Source organism: Cololabis saira, chromosome 2 (assembly GCF_033807715.1).
Source record: "Cololabis saira isolate AMF1-May2022 chromosome 2, fColSai1.1, whole genome shotgun sequence".
In the NCBI taxonomy this organism is placed as follows: domain Eukaryota; kingdom Metazoa; phylum Chordata; class Actinopteri; order Beloniformes; family Belonidae; genus Cololabis; species Cololabis saira.
In genome coordinates, this window is record NC_084588.1 from 27,039,812 (window position 1) to 27,060,728 (window position 20,917).

The following is a 20,917-nucleotide window of genomic DNA, read 5'->3' on the forward strand; positions in this document are numbered from 1 at the left end:
GCTGTGTTGTTCAGCTGTCAGTGTGGAAAATTTGAGGTGTGTTCTTGTGTGTACAGTGAGAATCATGAGTTAGGAGTGGCATGGGGTTGGCGCAAACATTTGCTTTTCATCTCTATTCTTGTATCACTTTCTCTCAGCTGTGCCTCTGTGTGCACTTGTGGCTTTCTTTTTCCCATAAGTTCACTTAGTTTTCCTCATAATGAATCGTTAGCACATTATTGCAGGATTTCTTGCATAACTCTTTTTTTTTTTTTTTAATAAAATCTGATCCTAGAGCCTTTTTAGTTTGGTTTGAGGTCAGGGATGCATGTAGTTTTAGTGCAGCAGATGTCTGAAACTAAATTATTATTATTTTCTTTATATCATTGTGGATTTTAATATGTTGACCTTTAGCAGCTGCATTTCAACATTACAAATCTGCTCTTAAAAGGCTGCTCTAAACATCTACAAGCTGCAGTAGTCTTCATATGACTTTCAGGAAATGCAGGCAAGAAGTTTTATTTTAGCTTTAGGTATTGGATTTACTTCAAATTGACAACTACAAAGCCAGCAGCTATATATGATGTGTACCGGTGTATCATTGTAGAGTATGCTGCAATATGCTGAAGTGTTGGCCTCTGACCACACAAGGAGTGGCTTAGAGGATAAGGAAGATGTAGAGTGAAAGATACAGGGGACAGAAAGAAAAAGAGTGTTTATTCAAGGGAGAGTAAAGAGAGTAGAAGCATTTCTGGCAGGTCCTCCCTTCCTTTGAAAAAGATCGCTTCTCTAGCTCACTTACCATTGATCCTTTCTGCAGTTATCATCTTCATGGCCAAGCCTAACTTGGCTGACGTCATGCATGAAAGAAATATGCACCCCTGTCAGGGAATGAATTTAAAGAAGGGCGGTGGTTAGCAAGCAACCATTGATAGGTTTGCTCATAACTTAATTCTAATTGTCTTGTACAAAGAACATTATGATCACCTGCCTAACATTTAGTTGGTCTTTTTCATGCTGTCAAAAGAGCTCTCAGCAGTCAGGGCACGGACTAAGAACATCTTACAATGTCAAGAATGGTCTCTTTTCAGCACCTTAGCAATAGTTCCTTGTGGATCGTGGTTGTTTCTCACACATGCCAGAATATCTGATCAGATTGGTATTAGAAAATGTTGGAGGCCAAGTAAACACCTCAGTCTTTTTTCATTTTCTTTGGGTTGTGTTTGTGCTTTTTTCGGAGGGGGGATAACAATGTTGTTCTACTTACGGAGGCTGATACCATAGGGAGTCGGGACTGTTGCCATGTGGGGGATGTCACTTGTCTGTATGTCAGCTGGTATCCACAGGCTTCCATGAAACTTTTGTGACAATTATGCCTGGCATCCACACTTCTCAAATTCAGCCTTAAAAACAGATCGGTTTCACTTTCGGACCCTGTTTCAGGTTGTACATGCAACCATTGCAATCTAATGTGGACAAAAGTGTAAACAGTTGAAAACAATTACATAGTTTCACTGAATACATTAATTTGATTTGCTCTGCTGGATCATACGTGTCCTTCCTTTTCGGTTGGCTTTTATCCTGTGTCAATTTCCAGACAGTACTTCATAGATGGACTTTACTGACACTGTAAATAATGTGGAGACAAAACAGGAAGCACTGCTGATTTTGTTGTCGTTGGTAACGGCTTTTATGCAGGTAAAGTCTTTAATGAAACTGCCGCTGCCTGCTTCCATTTTAAAATAGCGTTTTGAAACAAATACGTACCAGTATGGACATAGACTGAATGTCAAGATAGTTTTTTCCAACAGAACAATACATATTACCAAGATGAGCAGTGCTTCTCGCTGCAGCTATCTCTGTTTTCAACATGTCCCACTCTTCTATATGTGAAGTTGAATTTAGTGCTATCTATATTTCTACAAAGCTATTGCATGTTTTTCTTTTTCACCTCTAAACCCTTAAAAGGCTGTCTAAAAATTGTAATCTTTTTGTTTGTTTACTGGCCTAGACTGGTCACCATCACATTAACTCACGGTTATTATACTGAAAACCCATTACATTTTATTTAATTGGATAAATAAAACCAACCAAACAAATACTTTTATAGTATTAAATGTAAATTAATCAATAAAATTGATACATTTTGGCTCATTACTAGGTGTCAAAACTATTTTCTCTTGGAACCTGGAAATATAGTAGGTTTTTTGTATGTGCACAAGCATGTTACCATTGTTGAGGAATCAAGTCAGTAGCAGGGAAATGTCTTTTTTGGGGTGTATTATTTTTGTAGAAATTGGTCAAAGGTCTGCCACACTACACACGAATGCACACATGGAGGAAATCCACTTCGTACATAGAAAGCACACACAGACACAGTGTCAGCATATAATTAGTATTTCTTGACAGGGATGGAGTTACAGAGGAAATGCTGCCTGTGGTTTTGAACAAGGTTTTCTCCTGATGTGCATCTTTATGGGACTGCCAGCTTGCAAACATATTTTTCCTGTGTTTCACATATCAGCAAAAGGCTCTGTTGCTGTAATTGTCCATCCATCGTCGTCCAAATATAGTGGGGAGATTATTTTTCTAAAAGCTCAGCTGACCTAGTTTGAGGTGTGCATCTGTATTGCTGCACGATTTGTTTATTTCTGAGGGTAGTCAACCTTCCTGTCACTTTGATGTGGTAAAAGGTGGGAGTTCAGGAATTATTAAGGTGGTTTCGGGTGCCTACCATTGGCGGGGTGGAAGTAACAACGAACCACAGGAGAAAGGAAGGGATAAGTGGTTTGCTTTGACTTTCTTTTCATTTAAAAGTAAAGGTAGCCTGTACATCATCCACTGTAGTTATGTGCCAAACCGTTTGGTTTGATGTCTGTCTTGAAGTGACTGACTTGACGGTTATAAATAGCAGTCTTTCAATGGGATAACTGCAGAGTGGAGGGAATGTGGATGGGGGAGGGGATATGGAAGTGGCGCCAGGGAAGATTGGAGGGCGAGTGTCTCAGACTAGAGAAAAAATAATGCAGCCATGGTCTCATCTGTTCACTCATTCAGTCAAGTCGCAGGGATGATCATTCTTTGGCGCACTCAGAAGAGGGTGCATTATGGAGAAGAGAATTGAGTGATGCAATCTATGATTAATTCATGGCCCGTCGAGGCAGAAGGCCATCCCAAGAAGGAAGGCAAGGGACAGTGATGCACATTTCCCCGTTGTGTACTGCCACAAAGGACAAAGCGGACACTGACAATGGAGAAATGTTTATCTGTACCTGTATCATAAACCTGTAGAATAGGTAGGGCTGTGTTTGATTTAAGAAGGATATGTCCACAGAGGTAGGGATGCTGTAAAATACTGTAGCCCACAGTTATGAGGACTGGCCTCCTGTGGCGCAAGTAGTTATTCAAGTTTTTGTTTAAACGTGCCAGTCACGTTTATGAAGACGTTGCTCTTCTGTTTTGACTTGAATTACTATCCCACAACATTTTATAGTCTGTCCTGGTGTCCTACTGAATTCCGGCATATTAATTATTTAGTTGTGTTATATTGTCTACAAAGCATGCCACTCTGTGTCTAATATTTTGATTACAAATGTTTCAAACTTTACAAACTCCCAAAGAATGTTTGGTATCACATAGACTGTCATTGCAAATTCTTGTGGTTCCACCTTGAGAAATTACAAGCTTTTTGCCAGCCACAGATACAGCTCTTCTTTCACCTAATTGCTTTATCTCCAGACCAAGGGTGGAATGGTTGAAAATAGAGTGCTTGATGTGCTACTAATGGCTGTATTGTCTGGCAGTGTGCAAATGTGTTTTCAATGAAGCATAGTGGCTTGCCGCTAACCCCCCTTTTTTTTTCTTTGTTCTAGACGGTTGATGACGATGCAATGGCAGCGTGAATGAAGCTTGGCGTGGGGAGAGCTGAACGATGCCCAAAGGTGGGGGTTCTAAAACCCCCCAGCTGGACCATTTCCCACTCAACACCGACATGGTGGAAAAGCAGGGTGGGAAAAAGGTAAGACAGAAAAACCAACTGTACAAATTACAACTACCTAAGTTTTCAATTGCGGTCTGTCCTAGAAACCTTGTACCGAATAGCACAACATTTAATTATTGGCACAAAACCTTGAAGGCACTTGCAGACAGTTAGGAAACAATGATAGATAATATAATTGGATTTAGAATGGTTGCAAAACATCTATCAACTGTAAAAGGTTTCCCTACAGCATAGTAGTATTTATTTATTTATTTATTTATTTATTTATTTATTTTTCTTTTGACCTTCCCTTAATATGACTTTCATTCTTGAGACCCTTAGGGTTTATTACTGATGAACCTGATAATTAGACTGAATTTCATTCTCTAATTACCAGAATGAAGTAGAATTACTTTATATTTGTGAAGGACTTTGTTATTTTATCTGTGAAACGTAGTAAAGAAATAGTTTACTTACTCACAACTTCTTTTTCCACACTTTATTTATTTTTTATTTTTATGCAAATACCAGCATGCAGGTTTAATCCACTTCACTTGTCAGCATGTCATAGGGGTTCATAATGAATAGAGCCCTAATTTCAGTTATTAGTGCTTAAATACTGGCGTTCTGTAACATTTCCATAAAAGTGAGCCGCCAATTTTATTCCATTGGCCTTTACATACTGGCAAGCAAGAGAGAAAAAAATCAAACAAACATGTCCTTACATACATAAAACATTTGAGAAACAAAGTTTGACTCAATGTCGTGTGTGTGTGTTGCATTCATTGCGTTCATGGTCAATAAATAATAAAAAAATAATACCGGAAGAAATGACGTTGTCAACTTTCCTCACATTATACGAGTGTCATGTCCTTTTAATGGTCTGAGCGTGTGTGAGCTGCATGCACATGAGAGGCGAGTGGACAAGGGAGTGTGTGTGTGTGTGAGGTGCGGGGGGGGGGGGCATGCTAATGTGTGTTGACTGGGAACGTTTGAACAGGGTAACTACACAGATTCAGCTACATGTGAAGCATCAGTCGGTAATAATTTAAAAAAAAAGCGTTGCGGCTCCTCAGCTGGAAGTGTCTGGGTCTTCGTTACCAGCTGGTGTTTCGTTTGTAAGCAGGTTTTAACTGCGAGCGGCTCCTCTGTGCTTACGACTATGGTAAGCACACGAACGAAGTGATCAGAAAGTTGTTGAATTCTCGCTCTTCTCACTAGGTTACAGAATGGGTGGATGGCTCTTACATATACATTTTACGTCTTTTTGTCTACGTCGGGAGGTAGAAAAAAAGAGGTGGTCACAGTTTACACCTTTCCTGGCTTACCTATAGGTACCAAGACTGGCAAAAGGGAGAAATATCCCGCAACATAAGGGAGTATGTAAGGGCCTAGAGTGAAAGTTCCCTTATCTCCGATGTCATGTGGCATCGGGTTGACACATTGTGGTTTGGGTTTAATTTACCCATCATGTCCAGGGTTGTAGGTGGGCAGGAGCCTGTCCCAGCTGTCACTGGGTGAAAGACAGGGGACATCCTTGACAAGTCAACAGTCCGTCACATAAAATGCATGCAAAAAATTCTACTGGGAAAATGTTTAGATACAAGATCGAATGGAAAAATAATCACCAAAATCATTATTTTCATGATCTCTGACTGTCCAATCTCAGTCTGTACGTCTTAGATCTGTGATCCACATTTTTATCTGAAGTTGTCCGTGTTTGCATTTACTTCTGCCAGATTACAGATGCTGGTACAGCTGCATATATTCTATTTTGTAAATTATAAAAGTGATTATTATTTTGTTGTCATTTTATACAGTATAATAAAATACGCGAAATGTCAACAATTCAACTCTAGAGGGTCATTGGAGAATATTAAAGGACTTTGTTTAACTTAAGTTTTTTGTAATAACAGACTGCAGTTCTACTGAAGTTACCAAATGTGATCACTTGCCTTCTAAAGGGATAAAACACATTTGCTCTTGAATTAAAGTTATGAAGGCAGCATTTTCTCAACTTTACTCCGACACAGGTTCATACTTTGCAGTAAAACAAAATCTTTGGCACAGCTTGATGATGTCATGGCGTTAACCTACCAGCAGCAGCACCAACCATAAACGGTATATTATACAGTTATAATACAATGGATAAAGCATATGGTCACGTGGGCCACCCCCTCACATGTCAATCACAGTTAGCTTTGCTCCCAGCTCCTTCAGGTGAACTCTGCCGAAATATCTACACAGCTGTCATCAAACATTTATATCGGGATATACCTGCATGTTGACTCAAAAATGACTGTTGAGTTTAGCAGATGCTAGGTTCATACAAACGGCTGATTCCTTCACTATGTAGCATGACAATTACAGATGAGTCAGTCAGTACGTTTACATGCACTGACAGAAAGTTGAATTGTTGCCTTAATCTGATATATATCCAATTTTTTAAAAGCCATGTATACACCTTAGCCTGGCCAAACTGAAGCTCTTCAGATCTATCTTTTAGTGCCAGATAATGCGGTCCTAATTCGAGTTATTTCGACATTTATACGATTGTCTTCTCCCGCATGTATACTTGGATGTCTCGGAAAATCTAGTTTAATCCTTAGCTATATTGTTGCCAATAGCTTGATTTGGTGGTAGCAGCTAGCCACTGGCTGAACCAACTGTCAATCCTATTAAAAATTATTGTATCGCTTGATATTAACTCTCCTGTCGTGGTACAAAAATAATTCAGCCCCCCTCAGAGGTGTCATGGGTGTGAGATCAAACAATTGAGACCAAAATGTTTTGTTTTTTTTAATCAGGCTGTAAATATGTTTATTTCTGCTCTAAAGTTGGACATTTTAACATGGGATTCAGTGGAGATTCACTTTTGGATCTAGCTTCTAGTAGTCAGTTGGGGAACTGCAACACATGACCGTCAACACGGAAGTTAGAGGGTTGCTGCTTGGCGCCAACCAGCAAAGAGAGGAGAGTTAGAGCTTATGCAGGCATGGATTTACAGCTCTCTGCAAAGGATTGCATCAGACTCTGGCATAGAGGAAGGGAGGGAGGGGAGAAGGCGCGCAGCGGTGGGTAAAACGTGGATTGAGACAGAGAGGTTTTATTGCTAGGAGACCACCGAACGGGGTGTAATGTGAAGACAGATTGAAGGAAGCTGTCTAACAAGTAATTCATAAAAAGAAACTAGGTCTAATTTGAGGAATGCACTTTGGTTATTTAACTATGTTCTTGTGAGTTCATTTATCTTTGAGTTAAAAAGGAACATCTTTCTCCTTCTTTTAAAGAAGTGAATACCTAGTATGGTAGTTTCTCTCACAGTTTGCACTTTAGTTTTTGCTCAGTTGTTTGCAATATACTTTCATTTAACTTGTGTTATTATGTGGCTGAATGGAAACAGAGCGAGCGAGAGAGAAAGGGAAAGAGCAGCTCACTGTAGCTGACACTGTTTGTCTCTACTGTACCATGACATCATAGTCTTATGACTGGGGCAAGGCAGGGGGGAGGAGTTCAAAGAGTTGACACATAATAGAAAATCTACCCTGAGGGTGTAGATAAATAAGAAGAGAGCAGAAGGGGAAATAGAGTGAGTGGATGTTCATTACATTTGACCTGGTGTTGCATTTCCACCACCCTATTAAAACTGTCTTCTGTGGAATATTGACTAAAAATATATAGAGTAAAATCAAAAATATCCAGATGTTTCAGTATATAATAACCATTTAACTCAGAAGTTTATTGGTCTAAAACTGCAAGAATTCATTCACTGGACTAAATATGTAAACTTGTGGAAAGTCTTCTCTTAGAGAATGCTTAATCCTAGAATTTAGAAAAGTTGATTTCCTCAAGTGTCAAATGAGTTGCATAAGTACAGGCATCACCTGAAATAGTCAAGTGATAACAAATGCATAGCTAAAAGAACTGCTCGTTTAGCACAATAATGATTGCAACTTCCTAATAATAATTATATGTGAATGTGGATAATAATGATGATGATAGGCTTTTTTTGCCTCTGAGGAATGCCTTATTAAATATATATTAAAAAAATGTATAAAGTATCTCCAACTTCCATTAAAACTGGTAGTCCTTTTGTTCAAGTCTTGATTTCTAAGTGACATGTGGGTCCCTTTTCAAACATGAGATGCATAACAATAATGGCCTCATCCGTCAGACATTGGTCCTTTTCCATAATCTTTTCCCACTTCATCCACACAGCACTGTGAAAGTGACAGCAGGATCTATCAAGCTTGAAAATTGATGTTTGAGAAACATTGAAGTCTGAATAAAGCCAGAAAATGTTTAAACAGCTATTTAATTTCTTTATTAAATGATGTGATCAGTCAGATTTCTTTGAACAGTTGATCATAAACAAAATCAACTCATTGCTTCTGTGGATGTGTGTTTATGGCTGCTGCAGTGCTCATGCTATGTTAAAGGTGATACTTATGTGTTCCTAAGTATGACTGGGTCAGATTTACAATGCTCAATTTCATTATTTATTAATTTTTTTTAAGGCAGCAGGAAGATGATTGAGACATATCATTGACATGGCAATAGATTAATAAAAAGCAGTGCCTTTCTGAAAAAGTTGTACATTTGGTTCATGACCTACACAGGGCAAGGAAAAGGGAGGGGAAAAAAAAATGTTAACCGCTGCATCTGAATATGGAAATAAGTGCACATCACTGGCGGTCTAAATGTTGTAAAGTGAAGTCACTCCATGATATACCGTTCATGTCTCAGTTTTTTATTTATTTAAATGACCAATACAAATCCATTTACTTATTATTTGTATTATTGTTCTTAATGCCTTTTAAATAATATTTGTATATACAGTATTTGATCATTTAAAAATTGAAAAGGATATTAATTCTAGTAATTATAATTCTACAAAAAAATAGGTTATATGCAAATATAGACATCTTTCTGTTTCTTAGTCCTAACTGCAGCAAAGCTACTGGACAGGATAAGCAAGTTATTTATCAGATCTTGTGACAACAAAGAAATGAGTTGGAAAAACACAAGAATGTACATCTGTTGATAGTAGATATGCTTGGTCTTGTGATTGTTTCCAGCAGCTGTAGACCACAGAGCTGAGCAGCCCTCCGTTTCGCCTCCTTTTCCATACACCAATTTTCTCTTACTGTGGCAAAGAAATCAGGATTGTAGTTTAGAAGTTTTATGGAGAAGTCCCTTGGAAAAGCCCACAATGGCTAGAAGACTCAGTGCAGTGAATTGCATTGAAAAAACAGAAGGAGACCATTGTATTTTCCTTCACAATTAAATACTTAACAGCCCTTAATAGATTAGTTAATACAAACATTGACATATCCATAGTTTTTAATGTTTTTAAACAGAATAACAGGCATTTAAACACACAAATGCAGACTGTATTATGCTCTAATTGTCTTTATTGTTGTGGTGTTCATATCTTTATTTCGTCTCTTTCACAGGATAAAGTGTTGTCAAATAAGACTCCCAAATTGGATCGCAGTGATGGGGTCAAAGAGATGAAAGAAAAGGCCCCTAAAAGGAAGCTGCCCTTCACTGCTGGAGCAAATGGAGACCAGAAAGATTCTGACTCAGGTAGGAAAATATTGGAGAGTAATCTGAGTATCTTGAGTTCTGCTCCATGTTGACTTTGAAGTGGCAAACAAAGAGAATTGGGGGGGAGGGGTTATTGTATCCCATCCTCTTAAGGCTGAGAGGAAGTAGTGGTCGCTGTAAAACCTGGGTTGGGCTTTGTGAAGTGAAAGTGATCCTGTAGTTCCAACTTCAAGTTAGCTGTGTGCCTGGCAGAGCTAAGGAGTTTCTATCTACTACTGGCATTTATATCTGTCGTCTGAGTCTAACATGGAGAGCTGCAACACAAATGGTGTTCTATTTACCTGAGAAGCTGGAACATGCACAAACCTGACCAGCCATCTAGTTTGGTAAGACACTGGCTTCGTGTTTTGTCTATCCCACTCATTCCTGAGTCGCCCTCAAAGCATTGGAACTGCAATTCTCATATGTTGTATGAGATCAATATGGGTTAATTACGGTGAGAAAGACTACCGTTTGTGCTTGTTTGAATTTAGGTTTAGAGAAGTTGGAGGGTTTAATTTTGTTGGGGGGTAGCTCACTGCCGGTTTGTGACTGTTTTGGCTTGGTTTAACATTTTGCTGAATCAATCAAATACTTTGTCAACATTGTGGGTTGCATTTAATTAAGTTGAAAGTTTGAACAGTGTATCCCAATAAATTCTTATTGGCACTCTTGAATCCTTTTATTGTTGTGGTTTTTATGTCATTTTATATATGCAGTATACACTTGTATTTATGTCATTATGTTTACATTTGTGTTTCGGCAGAAAGTTAATATTCCCTTGTTGTACACAATCATTTTAGTCTCAGCTGGTTTCATATAAGTTATCTGCTGGTTTGTTGGGTTGCCGTCTTCCCCAAGAAAGAGGTCAATCCCCCCCCCTCCAATAAAGGGAAGTGTGAATTCTCAGGAACTTTCGGGAACAATAGGAACATCTATTGCTATGCTAACTAATTAAGTGTCTGTGGGTTACGTAGGGTTTCAGCCCCTCTAACTTTACTTCTCTGCAGCATGTTTTCAGTTAAACTGGATCTTACTTATTTCTGATTGGGGAGCTTGAGCTCAGATCCTCCATTGTCAACCTGCTACCTGCCATCTACATTAACTTAAAATTAGGGTTTTTTTTGTTTAGTTTTTTGGGGGAATTTTTCTGGTTTAGTTGCCTGGCATGTCACAACTTCCAGCCCTTTGGTGTACTTGTCCTTCTATGGATCCTGCATTTCCTTGTGGCTTGAGCCTCTGGAAATTCAAACTACATCCATACTAGTTGCTTTTCAATGGCACTTTATTGCAAAACAAAAGTGCAACTTTGAATTTACAATAAAAGTTGCAGTGCGGGGGTTTGGTGTTTCCATTGAATGGTGTTTAACTTTGTATGATCATAACTCTCCTAGTTCTTTCTCTGTTGCCCCTTTTACATTGGCGAATACCCCGCGTTTAACGTGTGGATCTAGCGTGTTGCCTGTCCATTTTACATTGAGGTGGTGTGTTGAGCTGCCCCGTGAATAACTCTCCTCCGAGGGTAGTCTTGACTGCAGGTCAGAGCCAATGTAAACACAACTAACATGGGGTGGCGGGTTGTGGGAGGGATTTGTTGATGTGGGGACAATACGTCATTCTACACGCCCACACATGTAATGGCGAAACCGGATCTAAAAACACCTTGTATCTCATCCTGTGGGACTTCTCTTCAAAACAACAAAAAAGATCATCTCAATTTAAAGAAAAATTAACAAAAACATCTTTAGGCTTTGACTGATTATTCCGATGGGTGCTACCACCATTGAGAAAATGGTCAGATGATGAAGGCAGCGGATGATCAATCAAATTATTATTCAGAGGCAAAGCCCTTATTTAGGTAGTGTGATAGCAAAACTACCGTACATCATATTAATGATACCAAAAACAGCTGGAAACTACATTTTGATGTCTTTATATTTACAACTATGTCACATCCAGCACTGCCAGAGATGTACAAATGCGCAAAAAGCATTTAGATTACACTTTTGTGATTAAATTAGATCATCGACACGTCTGAAAAACAAACTAATGAAAGCGTATGAAGGTTTTTGCGATATTTTTGAGTTTTTTTGGATTAGTGCTGTTACCATTATAGGCTTTATTTTGCGATATTAGGGTTTTGCACCAATCTAGTGGTGATGGAAACACGACTACTCCTTCAAAATTGTTCCAAACAGCATCTTAAACCAAATGTATCTCTATCCATGTTATAATTGCAGCTCTGTGTCAGAAAAGCTCTCTGTCCACATTACACAACTGTATATCAAATGCCTGTCCCTGCTCACTGGCATGTGTGAAAGACTGAAAACGGATTCACAACTTAACTGGGAACAACCTTTTCTGTAGATTCTTTACAAGATGTCGTAATGTCTCTATTAAGTTTATTAGCTGCATAACAATTATTTTGCAAAAGTTGTGCGGTTCCACCAGCACGTTTTTCTAAACATGGCTGCTATGATGCAACTGTGCCTCATCTTCTTCATCATCTTCTGATCTATTGGTGGTTGACAGCCAACTGAAGGAGCATCAATGTCACCTACTGGGCTGTGTGTTATCGTCCTGTGATGGCCTATGATTTAAGAATAATAATGAAGAATACCGAATACATAATGAAGCAGAATGTTGCCACTATTTCATCATGTCCAAGTGTTTTTTTTTCATGCACATTAGACGGCAGCAGTTGTTTACAAACTGACACTTGTCTGCAGCGGATCAAAATGTTACTGTTTTTGAAGGTTGCATTCCTTGAGTAGTGGAGGTCAGGTGTAACCACAACAAAAGTCTTCCATTTTGAGATGTATCAGTGTGGATGTAGCTTCATACGTGCTTCTGCTCTGCCAATTCAATAGTGGAATATCAATATTCTGGCTGCATACATGATCATGTCTGGCCACATTTATCCATCTATCCACTGTCTGTCACTTATAAGATTGGATGGAGTCGCATTAAGAATTTGGTTAGAGAATAGGAAGAAAATGAAGTGAAACATGCAAGGCATTGACTGGCTTCAGGACAAAGGAACTATTTTAGACAAAGTAGTGGATTGATCAACATTTGCTATGGTTGAGTTTGACAAGTTTAGCCACTCTTAACCTTGCAAATATTTAGGGTTTAAATACATAACAAGAGATGCTTGCATCTGCACTAGCCGGTCTTCGTTCCAAAACAAAACCTTTCCACGTCATTTTAGCTCTGTGTGTTGAAAGATCTCCATCAACATTACACTATAGGAAATGCCAATTACACAGCCATCCTTGCTCAGGCAGCTGCAGAACAGTGAACAAAGGCTGAAACATTGCTTAATAAAAACCTTTCCGGGACAGTGTTCTGCCAAGAACGCATAAGGGTTTTCCTCCTATGCATTAGCTGGTTGCAGTTTTAGTGAATACAGGCATTGGTTGTATAACAGCTGATGCAACGGACAACAAAGTCGGTCTCTTTTTTTCATTAATATCTTTAAGATGCATCTGTGCATTATCTTCCGGTAAAGGTCATATGATACAAAACCTGGCAAATTAGGCAACAAAACTTATTCACCAAGAAAAGCAAATCATGGAATCACTACAAACGGGTAATAATTTCCAATTGATCTTTGGTTTCCACAAATGCTCACCCACATTATACCCCAATGATATGTAGATAAACATGTTCAAAATTGCTTGAGAAATGTGGATGGTAGGCTTAACCATAAAAAGAGTTTCACAGTTTCAGTTGAAAACATAGTAGTAGGAAGTAGCTTAAAATAGGGGGGAATAGGGGAATAGGAGGAATAGTAAATGGGTAGAAAATGGAACATATACATTTGTATACATCCACTTATTAAAGCTGGTGATAATAAAGCCCTCAGAGCTGAAATTTGCATACATCCCTGTGTTGAATCTTCAAGCATCCATAACCAATCTCTGAGGAGTTGTAGACAGTAGTATTCCTCCTTCCTGAAGTCATCCCTCTTCCACTCTTCTCTCGCTTCTCTCTTCTTCAACACCCCTATCCACAGCAGAATTAAGATTTCACAGAAGGCTCATGAGGAAATCTTGTTAGAGTTAAGTCATTTGCACCCAAAGAAGCATAGCAGCTAAAAGACAATGAGTGAAAAGTTTAATATTTTCTTCTTGCTTCTCCAACTTAATTTTCTATTGAATGAGTGAGGCAGTGACCCGGTTGCTTCGCTTATTTATAAGTCGTAATAAAAAGCATTCCTTTGAGTAGAATCTTTCTGGAATGTGAAAACGTCCACTTTAAATATAAAAATGGTCACAACCTACTAGTGACATGGTTAACTTTGTTGCTGTTGATCTACGTTCAGAGGTTATTATTACACACAGATTGTCTTTCTCTTTCTACAACTTCTAGTGACTGAGTAAAACGTTGTGAATACATAATGAATACATACGTACGGAGTGCAACAGATCAAAACAATACGTAGTAACAGTTGCGTAAAGAAGAAGGCACCTTCTAAGATCACAATGAACAGTATGTTTGAATCTGTCTTGCTTCGTATTAAGTATTGAGAAAACATCCTGTTGGCCATTTCCTGCCTGTGCTCTCATAGCTTCCTCTTTATGCAACTTTGATAATTCCCCTAACAGAACACGTTTCACTCAGACTTGTTTAAGTCAAACACACCTTGTTGGGCTGGTTAAAGTGGTTATTCTTGTCATAGCGTCTATTGGCCAACAGACAGTCTTTGTTTTGTCATTTGTGTTCATTGTAGTACTGTCTGGTTGCTATCTGGAAATCTAGCTTTGTTATAACATGACATTTATGTTTGATGTGTTTTACCTGACCCCTGGCTCAGATTCACAATGTATTCATGACAGTCATTACCTAGCTTGCTCTCCTTATCTATTCTTCTTTCCTCTTATCTTGCTATTCAAGTTTTAAGGTACAAAGTGTGGGGTTTCAACCTTGTCATTAAGCTGAGTAATATCATATTACTGAGACGCATTAAAGCCATGTTCCTTAAATAGACGTCAGACTGAGAGATGCAATAGAAGCATGCAGTGTGCTGTGTAGTTTTTGTACATTTTTGTAAGGCAGTAATCCTCCCGTAACTTGCGGTCTTGAGTCACACAGGGTTAAATATTTGTAGGTTAGCATTTTACTCTGCCTTGTTTTAGGAAGCCAGCGCAATTTTGAGTTATTTCTTTTGGGGGGTTTTTCTCACAGCAATTAACCAACACAAACCTCATGAAAGTAAAATCACAACCTCTCCGTCATAAACATGTGGAACTAATCTTATTTGAATCTGTGTCCCGTTTTCCTACAGCATCCTGACAAATTGAAATCACACACAGCAGTAGTTGCCGAGATAAGAACTTTGTTGTTTGTCAATGTTGGCTATTTGGTGCAGCTTTAATTTTCACTTTTAAAACTTTGATCATTTTTGCACCTGGGAATTATTTGATAAATGCTTAGAAGCCAGCCGTTACGACCAGAAATGTTCCATATCTGAGATGAGCGTGTGTCTGCCACCGGTAATGAATCTTGACTTGTTCATAGTTGTAGCAACATTCCTCTATATGGCTGCATTGGGGTAATAGCTGCCTTCCTGCCTCCCAGTCTTGTAAACATAGCATGGAAAAGCTAGGTTAGCACTTTCTAGGTCTGGCTACTGGGGAAAAAAAAAAAAATCATGCTGTGACTGCTTCTGTGGTTCCCGCTGTCTTAACAGAAGGAATGTCTCTAAATGGCAAATGCTTTGTAGAACGTGAGTGTATTGAAGAGGGGTGGAGGGCACATTAGCTGTAAGTGCTCGCAGATGTTAGTGAAAGTTCATCAGCTCTGTACTTGCCACTGGAAAAATAGTTTCCTGGACAGCCTTTAGACAGCAAGCTTGGATGCTTCCTCCTGCCTTATTTACTTGTGTGTTTGCGGCCTTCAGCATTGCAGCGAGTCTTGGAATGACTGAAGTCCCACAGTAATCAGACATATCCACGTCCCTAATTGTGCCTCTGTATTCACATATTTTAATGAGCCGTTTTTTTGTTTAAGAAGTGTACATTGTTGTCAGAATTTGCTCTTGGGAGTTGTTCTCCCTCAGTGATGGTTATACTCATGTGTAACTTCACCCTCTGTGTGGGTCATCAGATGGTATGTTGCCACTAAAAATAATTGTGGGATGTGTCTTTGTGGAGCAGCTGCTTTTGTCCAGTAGCTCTGTGTCTCCAGTAATCCTGGCAGGCAGTGGTGACCTTGGCAAGGCCATATTGAATTGAAATATACACCAGCTATTTCGTAATAACTGTGGTTCTGCCAAGTCACACCCTCTTTCCTCTCCACGATTCTGGTTGCTTGGCTTGGAGACAGATAGACAGACATAAACACTGCCTGTTGGCCCCTCCTTTCATCAGGGGCAGCTGGGTAATGACATGAAAGTCTCCCACTGGTACCTAAACAGTTCTTGCAGACTAAGCTGGGCAAGATGTATGTGGGCAAGAGTGGTGTTGTTTTTGGAAAGAAATAGACTTTGAAATGGATATTTGTTTGAACCACTATTCATCGCAGTAGTAGAGAATAATTCATGTTTGGATTCTGGAAACTCATAGCCACCGTCTGCCCTTAATATTGTTTTTGACACAACTTATTAGCATGTAAAGCCCTTGTCATTCACATGTTTTCTATTATCAGATAAAAGACTGGAATAGTGACTGATTTGCGGTTTGGTAACCACTAATTACTAAATAGCTCCACTTAAGTAGCTCCTTATCCCCTAAAAACACACTATACACAATGTCCTACACAAGGACAGATGTCACAGGACTAGAGATCGAATTTCCAAGTTTCTGCTTACGGGACAATCTACTCTACCCACTGATCCACAGTTGTCCCAAAGTTATTTTTGTAAATGCAACAGTGTCTGACAAACTCAAATCACCGGTTGCAGTGGCTGGTCTCTGATTTCGGCATTATTTACATGAAAAATGATCTCTGAGAGAAGGTTAGTTTACGTGTGCTGTTCATGCATTTTTCTCCAGCGGGTAGAAGATGTGGTTTGCTCAGAAATCTTAAGATTTGACACATGGTGCTCTTTTTTTCGGGGAAAAAAAATGCAGCAACAAAGATGCAAAGTTGAACTTGAGATAGAGAAACACTGAGGGACACTGCAGCTCACTGGTTTGGCTTGCAGATGAGGCTGTGGGGTGAGAGACGGGCAAGTCCCACCAGGTGCAGAAGTGCCGCGAAACAGCTGTGTGGCGCCAGCCGTTGAGGCTGTTGGTCATTCCAGTCGACGGGCACAGTCACACCTAGAGATATTCCAAAACCATTTTCTCTCTCTGATACCGATTCCAATACCCTGGCTTTGGGTACCAGCTGATAGAGTATTGTTCCGCTGAGTTTTAATTACTTATTACGTTTTTTTTCTAAATAACACACATTTCTTTTTTTTTTTTTTTAATTGACATCAGATAAAAAAAATATATGTTGAATAGAGACTCGTTTCAGAGCTGTATTTTCCACTTAGAAAAAGGTAAAACAGCCCTATATTTTTGATTACACACTGAAATCCAACATTGTCAACAATAGATAGGGGCTGATTATCAAATACTATTAATTGTACCGTTTTGTTCATCATTGTTTTTGCTTTAGTCTGCAAACCCAAGCCTTGCATGATGAGTACATCACAGTCGTCCTGGTGGTATTTTCCAGCATAAAATAACTCAATATTACCAATATAATGTTGACGGTAGATGCTAATTCAGGCAAACCATTCTTCTGCCTTGGCTTCTCCACTTGGAGATTCAAAACGAATTATTTTTATAAAGATGACATGGTATCGGATGGTGCATAGATGCAAATACTCACGGATACCGGTTCCCATATTTTTGCCGAGTATTTCCATTACTGGTATCAGAATATCTCTAGAAATGTCTCCATCGGCTTTGTTCTCCTAAAAATAGGTGTTGAGTTTATTCTAGCACTGTATCACTGCTAAGCTACACCAATTAGAATATGATGAATTTTCAAAATAAAACACAGCATGTGGGTTCTGTCTTGTACATCAACATCATATTAGCCCGTGGAACAGCTGGCTGCAAAAATGCAGTGGTCTCAGTCACTTGCAGCTGTGAATGTCACCTGCAGGAAGACCAGTTCATTTTAGCTGTTCAAGGGAAAACGGCACCTCAGCTGTGCGGCACAATTTAAACTGAGTGATGAAAGTCGGATAATTTTCCATTTCAATTATTCATATTTTTTTTTTTTTTTTTTTCTTACTTTTTTTTCTCCACTTGCATACAAGTTAATTTCCATCTAGTGTCCCTTTTTGTTCTGCAGTCTTAAGTTGTTCCAACTGGGTCTCAGGCGTATGTGCTACACTTGTTCTGTGTTGCACGTTTGGACCTCACTCATTCAGTGTTGCAAGCTCGGTCGTATTAACTCATACAACACCACTACAAAGCTTTGAATGTGCATCGTAATCTTGCATCTGAAGCTCCAGAGGCCATGCAATGGTAGTCAAGCCGGCCTTAGTGTTGAACACGAATCATAAATGCAGTATGGTCCAGTTAAGGAAGAATACTATTTCATCTTCGAAAGAAAAGCATTTGGCTGATCATTGCAGCAAAACTGTTTGTCATTTCCACCAGGCTGTTGGAAAGCGGTGTATATCTGAAAGGAGCTCAAGCAGCTTGAAGGATCCATTTTTTAAACGATTCCATTGTTATCGTTTGTGTAGCAAAATGATTTATGAAGAAGATATGTTACTCTGAAATATTGATGGGTAACAGAACTGACGGATTTAGGTTTTGTTTCGATGATAGATGTCCTGATTTGATGAAGTTTATGGAATGATGCAGCAAAAAGAAAATAATGGTCCTTGTTGTGATGAGAGATTTTTAGAAAAAAGTCACACTGAGTCTAAATAGTGATTGCACTCATGAGGTTCAGTCTAGTCAATTCAACCTATGAATGTGATTGTGCATTTAGTAGTGTGCATACATACCTGTATCAATTCATCTCAACTCATCTTTCTCCCCTGCTCTCATTTGTGTTCCAGAGAAACCAGGTCCAGAGAGGAAGCGCATTAAAAAGGAGCCCACTAACACCCGGAAGGCGGGCTTGCCGTTTGGAATGGGGATGCCAGGGATCCGGGCCGGGTACCCCCTCTCTGAGCGGCAGCAGGTGGCCTTCCTTATGCAAATGACAGCTGAAGAGTCCGTCAACAGTCCAGGTGCGTGCTTATCATGTAGGACACGTCCTCTGTGGACTGTGGGCGGACAAGGAAAAGGGGATTGGAAGGAGCTTTATATGTAAACAATGTGTGCGTGGGAGAGAAATATTGGTGGGCTAAAAGTGAGGTACTTGAGAAGTGACTCACTGGGTTGTTTTCTTGTTGTTTGTTTTGCAAATCTTGAGCATGTTGCCATTTGTTCGTCGTCTCTCAGACTCTGCCTGTCTCCGGACAGAGTCAGTTCTAATAATTTAGTAGAAACACATTGGTATTAACTCGGGTTACAGCAACAATCTACGTTGTTAATGAGAGAGTTTTTCTCTAGCACTTACATCTAAGTTGTGGATGTGTTGTTTTGAAACATAACATGTACGGAAATGAAACTAACCGTCCTGTTGGTATTGCGCTATTCTGGAACTGGTGCTGCAATATCACCAATTGAAAAAAATAAATCAAAGCAGACAGCCAAATTCAAAAAGCCTGCAAGCATTTACGTGTTGTTTACTTGTTATTTAAATCCTTTTAGCTTTGAGATGATTAGTAATTTAAATTGACTCATGTTCATTCGGATTGTTGGTAGACAAAGTAATTTCCCTGGAACTGCATTAGACGTGTAGATTAAAAATGTCGCACCATTTTTTTTTGTCTTGTTGACATTTTATTCTCGCTGTATAGATGCTTTTATATATATTTTAATTTGTTTCTTCTGTGCCTGGAGGTATAGCCTTAGATTTAGTGTCTTTCAAATAATATTTTGGACAATAGTTTAATCTTTGAAATGTAATGAAATAGGTTCAAGTAAAGTAGGTCTTATCATCGTACTGCTATTTACTGGGCTGTGATTGCCCCCTTCTGGGGAGGAGAGAGTTTAAGCACACAATTCTCCATAGTAGACGATGAAACAAAAAGATCAAAGCAAATTCTATAAAATGATATTGCAAGAGATTGTTCCAGTGTTGAAGTGAAACATCCATTATTTACCTGCAGACACAACACCAAAGCACCAGTCACAGTCCAGTCTGGGTCAGAAGGGAACGCCAAACTCTGCATCTAAAACCAAAGACAAAGTGAATAAGCGTAATGAGAGAGGAGAGACTCGACTGCACAGAGCAGCAATTCGCGGAGAGGTACGCCGCATCAAGGAGCTCATCAGTGAGGGAGCTGATGTGAATGTAAAAGACTTTGCAGGTAAGGGTTGTTGTTCGTGCTGCCCTCCATTGTATGGTTGAAGTGTTTATGGTCTTTCAACTGCAGTGTAGACTTGTGAGACGGTCATCTTTTTGTCCAGGTTGGACTGCATTGCATGAGGCATGCAACAGGGGGTATTACGATGTGGCCAAACAGCTGCTGGCAGCCGGCGCAGAGGTCAACACCAAGGGTTTGGATGATGACACCCCTCTCCATGATGCATCCAACAATGGACATTTCAAAGTAAAGTTTAAAAAAATAAAAATAAAAAAGTTTATGTCCAAATGCACTCAACGCTGCAGACGATATTTCATTTAAAATTCCTTATCATTTGATCCTAAAAATGGAGAAATGAATGATGTTAATTTAAATATGTTTTTTTCCATATAGATGCATTTGACTATTAGCAGATATAGAGCTGCAACTTGTATCAAGCGTTTTCAATTCTACACAACTGGAATGAAGTGGATGCAAATGACTGATCATTAGTCTTGAAACATCTTTGAAATTGTTGGTCACAAGTAATCGTTCTGCCCCAAAGTGAAAAAAAAACATAAAAAAAATTACAATAAGTACAGTTTCTACTAGTTTTTCCTTGTGTAACGTTGTTGACAACAATAATGATAATAGTAATAACAATGGAGGTGTCAGAAATGTCATCTGTAATTTTTCTTATAAAGCTCAACACTCAAGAGATGTTAAGTTCCAAAATAATATACATGAAATATTTTATTTTCCTCATTTCAGGTGGTTAAACTACTTTTACGATATGGAGGGGATCCACGTCAAAGCAACAGAAGGGGTGAAACGCCACTGAAGGTTGCAAACTCTCAAACGATGCTGAATCTGTTGCTGGGGAAAGGCACTTACACCTCAAGTGAAGAGAGTTCATCAGGTTTGTAGAAATAAATCTTTGGAGCCACTTAGTTACGTGCATGTTGTGTGAGATATTGGGCTGTTAAATTGCGTATTGATTGTGCTCCTGTTTG

At 39.1% G+C, this 20,917-nt stretch overlaps 1 protein-coding gene across 2 annotated transcripts in view; it reads left to right on the forward strand.

Annotated features, from left to right (window-relative positions):
* ankrd11 (ankyrin repeat domain 11) overlaps positions 1-20,917 on the forward strand; it is a 126,361-nt gene that overhangs the window by 88,760 nt on the left and 16,684 nt on the right. For both annotated transcript variants that reach the window (XM_061742036.1, XM_061742044.1), the window contains exons 3-8: positions 3,852-3,997; positions 9,415-9,547; positions 18,567-18,740; positions 19,728-19,928; positions 20,029-20,171; positions 20,676-20,823. In XM_061742036.1, coding sequence (XP_061598020.1) covers positions 3,911-3,997; positions 9,415-9,547; positions 18,567-18,740; positions 19,728-19,928; positions 20,029-20,171; positions 20,676-20,823 — 886 coding nt within the window. In that variant the 5' untranslated portion in view covers positions 3,852-3,910. The remainder of the gene's footprint in view (positions 1-3,851; positions 3,998-9,414; positions 9,548-18,566; positions 18,741-19,727; positions 19,929-20,028; positions 20,172-20,675; positions 20,824-20,917) is intronic.